Source organism: Capsicum annuum, chromosome 12 (genome assembly GCF_002878395.1).
Source record: "Capsicum annuum cultivar UCD-10X-F1 chromosome 12, UCD10Xv1.1, whole genome shotgun sequence".
Lineage (NCBI taxonomy): Eukaryota > Viridiplantae > Streptophyta > Magnoliopsida > Solanales > Solanaceae > Capsicum > Capsicum annuum.
The window spans coordinates 60311130-60324495 of NC_061122.1; the positions used below are offsets into that span (position 1 = coordinate 60311130).

Here is a 13366-nt window from a genome sequence, read left to right on the forward strand (position 1 = left end):
CTTTGATTACAAAACAGCAGGCAGCCATACGTGAGCTGCTCAAAGTTTCCTACGTGAACTCCTCCCCTAATTTGACTTTGTTGAAATTATAGGACAATTTCATATGTGATTGTTCGAGAAGAGTCAAGCTATTATACACAGTTTTATTTTAATTTTTTAAAAAAGTTATTTTTACTTGAACTATAACCTCCTCACGTGACGATGACCTCTCTTTGTTGAAGCTATTCCTCACTTTTAAGCCGCTTGATCATATTGCTTCATATATCCAACGGTGCAAATATTTTGTACTTTCTTTATTTATTTTTACTTGTCACATTTTAATTTATCACATCCATTAAAAAATAATTAATAACATAAATATTTTATCATAATACTCCTATTAAATGATGTTTACATTGTGTCTTGAAATTAATTTTAAAAAAATAATTATTATTAAGAATAAAAAAAATATATTTTTTATCTATTAAAATTAACATGTAAAAGTAAAAATATAAATAAAAAATTAATAGCAAGTAATATGAACGAAAAAGTATTAGGACGGGTTGAAAAAAAGAGAAAATAAAATAATGAAATAAAAGATTCTCCTAACACTAAATTGTTTTTCCTCTAAATATCTTGAGATCCTCATTTGTTCCATGACCGGGTCTTTTGGTCTCCCCTTTTACACCACAAACACCAAACCAACACACACACAAAAAAAAAAAAAAAAAAAAACTTTAACCAAACAAAAAAGCAGAGAAAAGTAAAAGCATAGGTGTTGAAAATAAATTCCCTTTGCTTACATTCATCATTACTAGTATTATTTTTGTGTCTTTTACACCCCCCTAAAGAGCTAATTACTTCTCCTTTTTTTTCTGTCTCTTATTATTTTTCACATTTCATTTCTCTTCTTCATCTCTCTCGTGCAATCATTTCATTTCCACCTTTCCACAGCCAGAAAGAAAGAGAAAGAAAATTACAAAAAATAAAAGAGATATTATTTTTTAAGCCGACCACACCGGGAGATCATATAGAGAGAGATTATGACAATTATGTACTCTTCTGGGGGTCAATGGCCATTTTTCACACAACCAATCTCTCATTTCCCCCAATTTTCCACATCTTTAAATGTAACATTTTTTTTCTAAATGGGTCCTTCATTTTATTGGTGAGTTTATCTATTTTTAACTTTGCCTAGAAGTCTTGTTTCTTACATGAGAAGCCTTGCATGTTGTGCCACATTTCTTGATAATCACCTTCTATAAAAGAATCCAAGAAAATATTGAAAGATATCTCAACAATTTGAATATGGGAGACTTATCTCCTGAAAAGAAAACAGGTTGTGGCCTGTTAAATGCTGTTTTTGGAAGAAGAAACATTTGGACAAAAAGATCAACATCCACAGGCTCACTTCCTACACAAAATTCCAACAATGTTAACAATATAACGCGATCTTCTAGCACTCAAAATTCTAAAAAGCATCGTAATGGCTCCAACGAGGCCTTTTTAGACACTCACGATAACCAACTGGAGAAACAAGCTGATAGGATCATCCCAAGGCCTAATCCGAACCAATCCAAGGCTGCGGTAGCAGCTCAGAATAAGGTTAATTTTCAAGGTGCACCTGTTTATAATCAGCAGAAAAATAATGGTGCCGGGGTACAAGGATATAATAATCAAGGAAGAAAAGTACCACCAGCCTCAACAGGATTATCAGGAGAGCTTGATAACATGATCCAAGACCATCAAAGATCAAAGGGTGCTAATACATTAGTCCGTGCATCGTCTAGCAACGTGATGCTGTTTGGTAATTTGGGTAACATTAGGCAGCAAGGTGGGGGCAATGGTACTGCTCCCACAACAACTTCAACAGCTAATCATGTTCTTGATTATTTACCAAAAACAGCTAAAGAAGAACCACCGTCGCCACCACCACCACAACCACAAAAATCTCAGATTGGGAAATATCCAACTAGTGTTATGGGTAACGTGGTAAGGAACCAGGGCGATCACATGCAGGGGAAAACAGGGGGCTCTGTTTCCCTTTGCCGCGCTCTGTCCACAAGAATGGACCCTGAGCAATTAAAGATTCTTGGAAATGAGGATTACAAGAATGGAAGATTTGCTGAAGCTTTGTCCTTGTACGATGCTGCAATTTCAATTGATCCCAATAAGGCTTCTTATCGTAGCAACAAATCCGCTGCTTTGACCGCTTTAGGAAGGCTCCTTGAAGCCGTTTTTGAGTGCAGAGAAGCTATCACAATTGATCCTCGTTATCAAAGAGCTCATAATCGTTTAGCCACCCTATGTGTCAGGTAAATGTACATATTTTTTCGGCTAATTTTCATCGTGAATATCATGATCCTATTTTCATTAGAATTACAATTATCTAAGATGACTGCCTTTTTTTGCGTTTAGATTAGGAGATACAGAGAAGGCTATGTACCATTACAAACAAGCAGCATCAGAAGCTGATCCTGATGTTGTGACAAAGGTTAAAAATATTCAAATTCATCTCAACAAGTGTACCGAAGCCAAGAGGCAAAGAGATTGGAACACTCTTCTTAAAGAATCCGCCCTCGCCATATCGGCTGGTGCTGATTCTGCATCCCAGGTTAACTATTTTACTGAATAAACCACAAGCATTTGTTGCACTTTGGGTTATTGTTTTTGGTAAAATATGTTGTCATGAACTAATTTCTCTTCTTGATGGGAAACAAAAAAGATATTTGCTTTGAAAGCCGAGGCTTTGGTGAAGCTCCATAGATACCATGAAGCAGATCAAACTCTAAAGAATGGTCCGAATTTCGATATTGATGAATGTATAAAGTTCTTTGGCCCTATTGGTAATGCTGGATTGCTAGTCATTCAAGCTCAAGTTGACATGGCTGCTGGCAGGTTAGTTAGTATTCATATTTATAGTATTCAAACCATTCAACATTTCACAGCCCCATCTTTTAAATAGAAAATGACAAAAACGTATTCAATCTGGGTCATAGTTGTGGTCCTAAAGATACCATAACCAGACAAGAACAATAGGTGATTTCTTCCCATCTGTGTTATTTTTGCTCAACAAGGTTATCTGGTACCTCTTGTTGGTGAGAGGTGGCACATATCGTGTGAAATTAGTCGAGGTGCGCACAAGTTGGTCCGAACACCACAGTTAAAAAAAACCCAAAAAATTAATAAAAGAAAATACAATAACCAAGATTTGGACAGAAATTGAAGACTTAATTAATATTGGATTGTTGTAAACAAATAAAGTGTTTGATTCAGCTAACAACGCAACAGGGAAATGCTTGTAGGAGAAACCAAAAGAAGAGTACTTGAGTACACGTATTTGGTCGTTAGGTTCAATTTGACATATGCTAATCACCCTCAATCAAGAGTCGTGCTTGCCAATTTTTTGAACTCACACTAATCTTCCTTTCGAACTCTTAGTTTGATATAGTCAAATTAACCTATAGACTTTACATGGCCAAATCAATCAAGCTTTGAGAATCGATTTCCAAAGATTTCAATATATTGCTTATTTTATATTCCCTCAATGGACGATTGTCTTGCATAAAATAGAAAATGACATAATCTATCAATCAATTATGTCTCAATATCAAAATAACTGAATTCAGTATATTAATGCTAAACAATTGACAGTGGTTACTCGTTGGCTTATTATGATTGTTATGTCACAGGATCGATGATGCCTTAGCAGCGGCTCAACGAGCAGCGCAACTAGATGGGAACAACAAGGAAGTGAACACGATGGCAAAGAGGACAAGGGCAGTAGCAAGTGCTAGAGAAAAGGGCAATGAGCTCTTCAAAGCTGGAAAATATGCAGATGCTATTGTTGCTTATGGTGAAGGCCTAGACCATGACCCACACAACTCAGTCTTATTGTGCAATCGAGCAGCTTGCCGGTCAAAACTTGGCCAATTTGAGAAGGCACTTGAGGATTGCAAGATTGCCCTTAATATCAGACCATCTTTCACCAAAGCTAGGTTGAGGAAGGCTGATTGTTACTTTAAGGTGATTTTTAATTTTCCTTATGCTTTCACAATAGTTTGAACGTGTGAAGAATTACAATAACACATCTCTATAACAACATTTCACTATAACAATCATATTTTCTATGAAATAGATCTTTCATAATATGTTATAATATATTATATGTTCTCTGTAACAACATTTTGTTATAAGAGCTAAAAAATTATACTTAATTGTAACAAAGACTTATGGAGAGGTTTGATTTAGTTAAAAATACTTTTATTGAACAATCATGATATGACATGTCCATAGTAGCTACGTCCCTTAAATTAGTTGGCCTATTAGTTGAACACATTTAACGAATCATAATAAATAAGCTTGTTTGGATAGCAAGAAGACACTATTTAACTTCTCTAAGTTTTATTTTAAGAACAAAATATATACTTTGTGTCATGAATCATTAGCAGCTATCCTGTATTGACATGGTCACGGTGCTCAACGCGTTGAACACGTACGAATCAATACAGAGTCATAGTTGACTATCCTTAATCTATAACTGGAAAATAAAACGCTAATAAATTTTTTCTTTTATTAAAATAGTGGAAGATTTTGATGTGCATTATTTTGTATGTGATGTATATATTCATATACCAGATGGGAATTTGGGAAGCATGCATACAAGAATGTGAAACGTTGATGAAGGAGACCCCAGAAAATGAAGATGTCGCGCAGATGATTAAGGATGCCCAACAACAACTCAAAAAATGAGGAATTTTCCAAAGATGTGAAGAGCATAAACACCACCAATGACATTTATAGTTGTCATTAATTTGTCAATCTCCATAACAAATAATTGAACGGTATCATCACTTGTTTGTTCAATTCCAGGCCCTCCATAAAAGGAAAAAGAAATGGTCAAAAATAGAAAAATACCATGAGGAAAGAAATGGAGGGGAGGGGTTAAGTGAGAATGGGAGAAAACCAAAGGAGAATTAAGAGGCTTGAGTTAGATAATAGGAATTGGTAGGCTATATTGGCTCATCTTTAGGAACAAAACAAAGAAAAAGAAAGAAAGAAATTCATTAGGGTGCTTTGGGACAAAAAATTAAAGCACGATTTTTAGCGAACGATAACAATTCTTTTACATTTATTGAATTTTCTTAATAGTATGGAATTATTTTTTTTTACGATGGTTTCCTTGACTTTTTCTCCATTTTACCATGTCTTTTTCCTTCTCTTCCGCTCATAAAAACAAAAACTACCCCCCCCCCCCCCCCCCCCCCCCCATCTTAAAATATTTATGATATTTTTCATTTATACACTTCTTAAAAAAAAAAAATTCTCTTACATAGAAAAGCGGTGAAAGCAGGTGGAGGTCGTCTTATCAGCTTCTGTCGTCTCTTCTTTATATCACAACTATATAAGACAAAGGGAGTAACATATATTATTTAAAAATTAATTAGTAGCAATTACTATGAATCACAATAATTAACAATTGAAAATATGTAAAACTATATATAATTTTTTTAATATAGTTATGTAAAATTTCATCAGTGTGACATAAATTGGGATAGAGAGAGTATCATATATTATCTGAATGTTACTAGAAGTATTATAAATTATAATAATTAACAACTTTAAATATTTAAAAATTATATAAAAATATTAAAATTATACAAAAAAAATGATTGACTCTCCAAATTTTATGAGTGTCACATAAATTGAAACGACATGAGTAACATATATCATCTAAATTCTATATTAAAAAAAGTATTATATATCATTATAATTAATAATTTTAAAAAAATTTAATTGATTCTCAAAAATTTATCTATATCACAAAAAGGATAACATACGTTGGATCCGTGCAAGCATGGGCTCTTGTATCTAGTTATATATTAGGAGGGTGTTCAATTATTTTACTCTTATTATGTCTAAAGATATAATCTGTCCCCATTAAATATTTACGCAATATATTCATATGTCATAATTGAGGTGTTTGTAATTTTTAAAATTACTTACTACTAAGAATAAAATAAAAAATACAAAGTAATAATTAATTTTATTTTAAATTTTTAAAATGAAAAATATTTTAAAATAATATTTTTAATAAGATGACAAGTATTTTGAGAGAGATAATACATAAATATGACTCTAAACTTGACTCCAAATTATAACTTTGACCTTAAACTTTAACAGTGCACAAATATGACCTTTAACTATTCAAAACTGCACAAATATGACCTTCGATCCTATGTGGCAAAACGCGTGTTCAACACGCAAAACTGGGTGCGTCCAGCTTAAAATCTAAGGGCATAAGACATAAATATGACCGTAAACTTTAACAATGCACAAATATGACCTTTAACTATTCAAAACTGCACAAATATGACTTTTAAATGACTTTTCACTATTATTTTTTAATTATTTTCGGCTCAAAGATGAAAATGGCATCTAATTTCTTTTGTCGTTACGAAAAAAAAAACAATATTGAAGATTTATTAGTTAGGTGGGTCAGCGTTATACGAAAAAATCGTGCAGGTATGTATATATATTATAAAGCAGAGGATGAATTTAAGTTATATAATATATCTAAATATAATTTATTTAAATATTAAATTAAAGATAAAACTATACTAATAAAAAAAATTATTGTTTTAATAAAACATTATTAAATTAACGTTATTAAGGATAGCAGTAGTAGTATATTAAATTAACGTTATCAAATTAATGTTATTACAATGTTATTAAATTAACGTTATCAAAACGTTATTAAATTAACGCAGGGGCGAACCTACGTGGTTGCAATGGGGTTCACCCGAACTCCTTTAGTAAAAAAATTACGTTATATATATAATGTAAAAAATCTATATTTATGTACGTATATTAATGTTGAACCACATGAAACAAGGCACTTAGATAGCCCAGTGGTGTTATTTGCTCTTCTTGGACGCTTCATTTAGCCTACTGCGCGGGTTCAATTTTTTAATTAAAAAAAAGTTAGGTGTTGCTGCTATAGAAATAAATAAAAAATTTATAATAATAATAAAAACGACGCTGTTTTAACACAAAAAATAAAACTTTGATAATGCACAAATATGACCTTTAACTATTTAAAACTGCACAAATATGACCTCCCTCCAAGTCAGCCCTTTTAACGGCGTGGCATCGTGTGATTGGATTACCTTTCCACGTAGGCGCGAGTGAAATTCACGCACGGGGTTGCAAAATCGGAGGTCATATTTGTTCAGAATTTGAATAGTTAAAGGTCCTATTTGTGCACTATCAAAGTTTAAGGTCAAAGTTATAATTTGGTGTCAAGTTTAGGGTCATATTTATTTATTATCTCATTTTGAGATGGGGGAAGAATATACATACATACATACATACATATATATATATATAGAAGAGTCTTGGAAGTAGGTTAAGGTCGCCATACCTGCATTTAAGGGCAATTTTGTCTTTTCACTAAAGTATCCAGCCATTCCTAACGACACGTATCACTTTTTCTTGTTATTGTTTTCCTCTCCTCTGGTTGTCAACATTCTTTTTCATATTCATTTGCTTTGATTATCTCCAAAAATTACAAGTTAGATTTATGAAACTCTTACACCTAAAAATTCTTGAACGTGAAACGGAGTTTCGAATGACTATTTTTAAGCTCGATTTTACTCTACTCAAGGTAGTTTTATAGTTAAGATAAAACCACGAAAAAAACATATATTTTTTCTGCAATTCTTCACTACAAGAAAAGTTCTTATTACATGGGGATTTTCATAAGAATAATGTGGTAAAATCCCCAAGTAATTTGATTACCTGCAGATTTTCTTACCAATTAGAATCCAAATGAAATACCTTCATAGATAATTATTACCTGCGGATTTATAAAATCCCTAGGTAATTTAGCTGCGGATTAAAATTTTTAGGTAATTTAGCTGTGAAAATAAAACCGCAGGTACATTATTTGTGATTAACTATCAAAATTTTGCATAAATTATTTGGTAAAATTTCATAAAAAGGGGATTTTACTATCAAATTTTCACGAAAAAATTCACAAATTATTCCCCGTGAAAATTCCCAAGTAAATCCGAAGGAAGTTTAGAGGTGAAAATTCCTAATTAATAAAAGAAAATTTCTTACGGATATTTATGAAACTATTTCGCAAGAAAATTCATATGAAATACCCCAAGTAAATCCGCAAGAACAAATTTTTTCAAGAAAATTTTCATGAATATTTAGCATGCACATCCCCATCAAAATTCTCAAGTAAAAATTCACACATGAATTACTAGAAATATTTCACAATTAATCAAAAATCTATTTAAAACTTTCAATAATTCTCAAAAACATCATTCAATACAAATCTAATGTAAACCATTAGAGCTAACAAAAAACATAATTCAAAACATCCACATCAATAATGTATGATTCTTAAATGGTCCAAAACAAAATATTTCAAACTTGAATCCTCAATAAAACTATCAACCATCAGGGTCAAAATCACTTTCATCCATGTTATCACGATTATAATCACTTTCATTCACGTTGTCAAAGTCATCATCACTTTCATCGTCATAAGCTTGGTTGTCTTCTTGAGATGGGTGTTCATCATTTGAAGATGATTTCTTGTATACATGCTTCATCAACAAGTCCAATTCCTTTCTTATCCTCCTTTCACAATTGATGCACTTTGAGCAGCTAATATTTCTTGTTTCTTTCTTTCAAACTCATTCTACATAAGAATATGTTAATTCAGACTATAAAAAGTGCTAAAAATATATTATATGCATAAATTATATGACATTATAGTATCAAATGAAATCATAATAATCAACAAATATAAACATGTATATATTAGCATATAAAGTATCATAAACTCAAAGTTGATTTTTCAGATTATTGTGACTATTGTTATGACTTGTTCTATTAAGATAACAGAGGATGAAACTGAAAGAATAAGAAAACAATAGGAAGGGTTCAAGAAGATTTACTCAATGAGAAATTCTCAAAGCAGAGATCTTTTCATATAACCAAACATATTTATTTTGTAACTATACTTTATTATTTTCAAGTTATTACTACACATTTCAAGTGACAATACTTATTCATTTCAAGTCACAAGTTCACAATTTCAAGTAACTACTTAACCATTTTCATGTCACAAGTTCGCACTTTCAAGTAACTACACTTAATTAATTTCAAGTCACTACACTTAATAATTTTTAAATAACTTATTCACATTTCAAGTCACTAGTATACATCTCAAGTCACTACACTCAAATCATTTTCAAATAGCTAATTGACATTTCAATTCACTATACTTAACCATTTTCAAGTCACTGCACTTAACCATTTTCAAGTCACTAGTACACATTTCAAGTCAGTACACTTGACCATTTTCAAGTAACTAATTCAAATTTCAAGTCACTACACTTAACCATTTTCAAGTCACTAGTACACATTTCAAATCACTACACTTAAACCATTTTCAAGTAACTGCTTCACATTTCAAATAATTATACTTAACCATTTTCAAGTAACTACTTCACATTTCAAATAACTATACTTAAATCATTTTCAAGTCACTACACTTAATCATTCATTTCAAGTCACTATATTTAACCACTTTCAAGTAACTAATTCACATTTCAAGTAACTACACTTAACCATTTTCAAGTCACTAGTACACATTTCAGGTCACTATACTTAACTATTTTCAAGTAACTAAGCTAAACTATTTTCAAGTCACTAGTACATATTTCGAGTCACTACACTTAATTATTTTAAATTCACTAGTATACATTTCAAGACACTACATTTAGTTATTTTCAAGTCTCAAGTTCATAATTTCAAGTAACTTAGTTCACATTTCAAGTGACTACACTTAACCATTTTCTAGTCACAAGTACACATTTCAAGTCACTACACTTAACCACTTTAAAGTCACAAGTGTACATTTCAAGTAACTACACTTAATCATTTTCAAGTCACAAGTTCACAATATCAAATGACTACACTTAACCATTTTAAAGTCACTAGTATACTTTTCAAGTCACTACACTTAACCATTTTAAAGTCACAAGTATAAATTCCAAGTAACTACACTTAGTCATTTTCAAGTCACAAGTTCATAATTTCAAATGACTACACTTAACCATTTTCAAGTAACTAATTCACATTTCAAGTAACTACATTTAACCATTTTCAAATAACTTAATTTACATTGCAAGTCACTGCACTTACAACATTTTCAAGTCACTAGTACACATTTCAAACCACTACACTCAACTATTTTCAATTAACTAATTCACATTTCAAGTCACTATACTTAATCATTTTCAAGTAACTATACTTTATTATTTTCAAGTTATTAGTACACATTTCAAGTGACTACATTTAAGCATTTTTAAGTCACAAGTTCACAATTTCAAGTAACTACACTTAACCATTTTCAAGTCACAAGTTTGCAATTTCAAGTAACTACACTTAATCATTTTCAAGTGTCATTACAACTTGAAAGTGTGAAACTGAAGATGAAAACGAAGATGTTGATCAAACATATCATTACAAACAAAAAGTACAGCCTGATGTGAAGATGCTACATAATCTGCAGAAATTTGTAACAGAAATAACAAAGAAATTATCAATAAATAATGGATCCATGTACTGAGTTACTGTGTTTATGTTTATAGTTTGAAACTTCTTGAACTTTACCCTTAGCTTCCTAAAGTCAATGTCTTTCCTTGCAGTTTCTCATGACAACGAATTCCAGCAACCACTTAATTACTATAATTGTCACAATAATTAACACAGACAACAATCTTAGCTTGCAGTAAAGTCCAATTCTGTTTGCATATTGTGAATCTAAATGACTACAGTTCATCTTGTTTGTCAGTCAAGGCATAAATACAAACAAGAAGCATTTACACAGATTAATGTAACAGCCAGTTTACCTCATCTTCAGCAGCGCAATGATACTTATATACAATTTTCAGGAGCTCTAATCGCCTGCTAAGATCACGAACTAATTCAACGCTTTGTGAGCCATTATTCGATGCCTCCACAGCTACACGACGGATATCAGCAAGCTCAAGTACAATAGCCTTATGAGAAATAACAAAAAAAAGAATAGGTGTGTCAACCAGTTTCACACCAGAGGGCAACAAGTCTAGTATGTCCACATCCTTTTCGGGTTCTCCTACATCGTCCATTAGCAGATGTATCAGTAGTGCTACAACTACCACTATCATCAATGGAAACAGAGACCAAAGGGGAAGCTTCAACATTGATGGTCAATGGACATATAATGGCAAGATTAGCTTCTTCTTTCTTTTAATTAAGGCCTCTTCAGTGCCTCTTTTAGTTCAAAGTTTATTTTGTCAACGTTTAATTAAACCAATTTTTATCACCATAATGAGATAACTCCACCGCAACTTCAGTGGTATTAGCTAGATAACCGTAGCTTACACTAGACCATGGAGAAGAACAAAAGCTATGACAAAGCAATACCAAAATCCTATTTATTCACAGTCGACTACACAACAACAATGAAAGGCAAAAGGATTAGAAAAATGGAGAAAGAAAACATATACTTAATGTTGGAGATTTCTCCGGCTGTATGGTTGTCGGCTGTTTGGTGGTGATGAAGGGTGTCGCCGGCTGCTTGGTGGTTGTCGGCTGCTGTTTCAAGCGGTTGTGGTGCGGACAGCTTGGCCAGCTTGTCGCCGGCAATGGCGACGATGAGGGGTGATTGTTGGCGGCTGTTTCACGCGGCGATGATGCGGACAGCTTAGCCAGCTTGTCGCCGGCGATGGCGACGATGATGAAAGCGACCGAAGAGAGCCAGAGAGAAGAGATGCGGCTGAAGTTTTTTAGAGTTAGATTAGGGTTTTGGTTTTTGGGTGTTTTTTATATGAAAAATAAGATTTAATCTCAGTCCTCAATCCTGGTTGTGATTAAAACTGAAAACGAAATTAAAAATTGGATTAAAAATAAACCAAATTGAATTAAAAAATAGGTTAAAATTGACGTCAGTTAGACATAAGATTGGCTAGAATCTAAATAAATTTGAGAAGATAATTGAATTAACCTAGGCTGCTATTTAAATATAATAATAAATTCATAGTAATAATAAATTAAAAAATATATAAAAATTATTATTCTTACAAATGAATTACATATGTCACATAAAAAATATTATATAAAAATTATCAATAATAAATTTAAAATAAATTGAGCATAATAATAATAATAATAATAATAATAAATCAAGGTGACATCTTTTGATTGTTTTCTCTGTGAGATTTCGAGAAAATGAATACAACAACTAATTCGATTTAGTCCCACAAATTAGGGTCGGTGGAAAGTACAGTGTACGCAAACCTTATCGCTGAGGTAAATAGGTTGTTTTTAATAGACCCTCGATTCAAGAAAAATATTCTGAAGTTGTTCAATTTCAAGAAAAATATTAGTGAAAATTGATTTAATATTGATCGTTGATCAAATATGATGAACGATTGAGATTAGAATTGAGGAGATGAGTTAAATTTGGGATTAGATATTGGATTAAAAAAGATTGAATTGGTGATTTCGATTGAGTCAAATCAAACTCAATTGACACAATTGAGTATAAAATGGCTAGAATTTAAATAAATTAGGAAAATTGAATTGAATTAGGTTGGTATGTAATAAATATAGTAACTGTATAAAATTAATATTAAAAAATAAAAAAATTATTATTTTTACTAATTGGGTAGGCTGCTATTTAATAAATGTAGGAAAGACATAATAATAATAATAATAATAATAATAATAATAATAATAATAATAATAATGGACAATATTTGTAAATTATGGGCATGTATAATTTCGGAAATGATTTAATAATTGCGGCATGTAAAATATTATATAATGTAAAAAATAATAATATAAAAATAAACTAATCCGATTTAGTCCCACAAATTGGGGTCCGTGGAGGGCAGTGTACGCAGACTTTACTGCTAAGGTAGATAGGTTGTTTCCAATAGACCTGCAGTTCAAGAAAATAGTCTGAAGCAGTCAAATTTCAAGAAAAAATAGTAAAAGTTGATTTAATATTGGCCGTTGATCAAATATGATGAACGACTGAAATTAAAATTGAGGAGATGAGTCAAATTGGGATTAGAAATTGGGTTAAAAAAGAATTGAATTTGAAATTTTGATTGGATTAATACAATGTATTAATTGTACAAAATCGACGTTGTCTGTTGCTTTTTAAGAATTTATATATTTAATTTAATTTTTTAAAATATAAAAATTATTTATTTATTAGTAAATTAAAATTATCTAATATCGACGGACAGTGTCGTTTTCATAAAGTTAATTTTTATTTTTTTAAACTAAAGCGACACTGTCCGTCGCATTT

The 13366-nt window shown here is 31.4% G+C and overlaps 2 protein-coding genes across 3 annotated transcripts; one reads left to right on the forward strand and one right to left on the reverse strand.

Moving 5' to 3' along the window:
• The first annotated feature begins 711 nt into the window (after positions 1-711).
• On the forward strand, positions 712-5150 carry LOC107853984 (inactive TPR repeat-containing thioredoxin TTL3). Its single transcript, XM_016698969.2, has 5 exons — positions 712-2294; positions 2398-2593; positions 2705-2877; positions 3672-4005; positions 4618-5150. The coding sequence occupies exons 1-5, from the start codon at positions 1288-1290 to the stop codon at positions 4729-4731; spliced, it is 1824 nt and encodes a 607-aa protein (XP_016554455.2). The 5' UTR covers positions 712-1287; the 3' UTR covers positions 4732-5150.
• A 3098-nt stretch (positions 5151-8248) lies between these two features.
• LOC124889788 lies at positions 8249-11921 on the reverse strand. 2 transcript variants are annotated; one of them, XR_007048646.1, is made up of 3 exons: positions 11556-11921; positions 10917-11161; positions 8249-8695 (listed from the first exon to the last, which is right to left on the reverse strand). XR_007048646.1 is itself a non-coding variant. In XM_047401800.1 (2 exons), exons 1-2 carry the CDS (start codon positions 11247-11249, stop codon positions 8627-8629), a joined length of 402 nt encoding a protein of 133 aa, XP_047257756.1. In that variant the 5' UTR covers positions 11250-11876; the 3' UTR covers positions 8249-8626. The 2 variants fall into 2 exon arrangements, 1 of the variants encoding a protein (XP_047257756.1); XM_047401800.1 differs by having other exon boundaries at positions 10917-11876.
• Positions 11922-13366: the final 1445 nt, after the last annotated feature.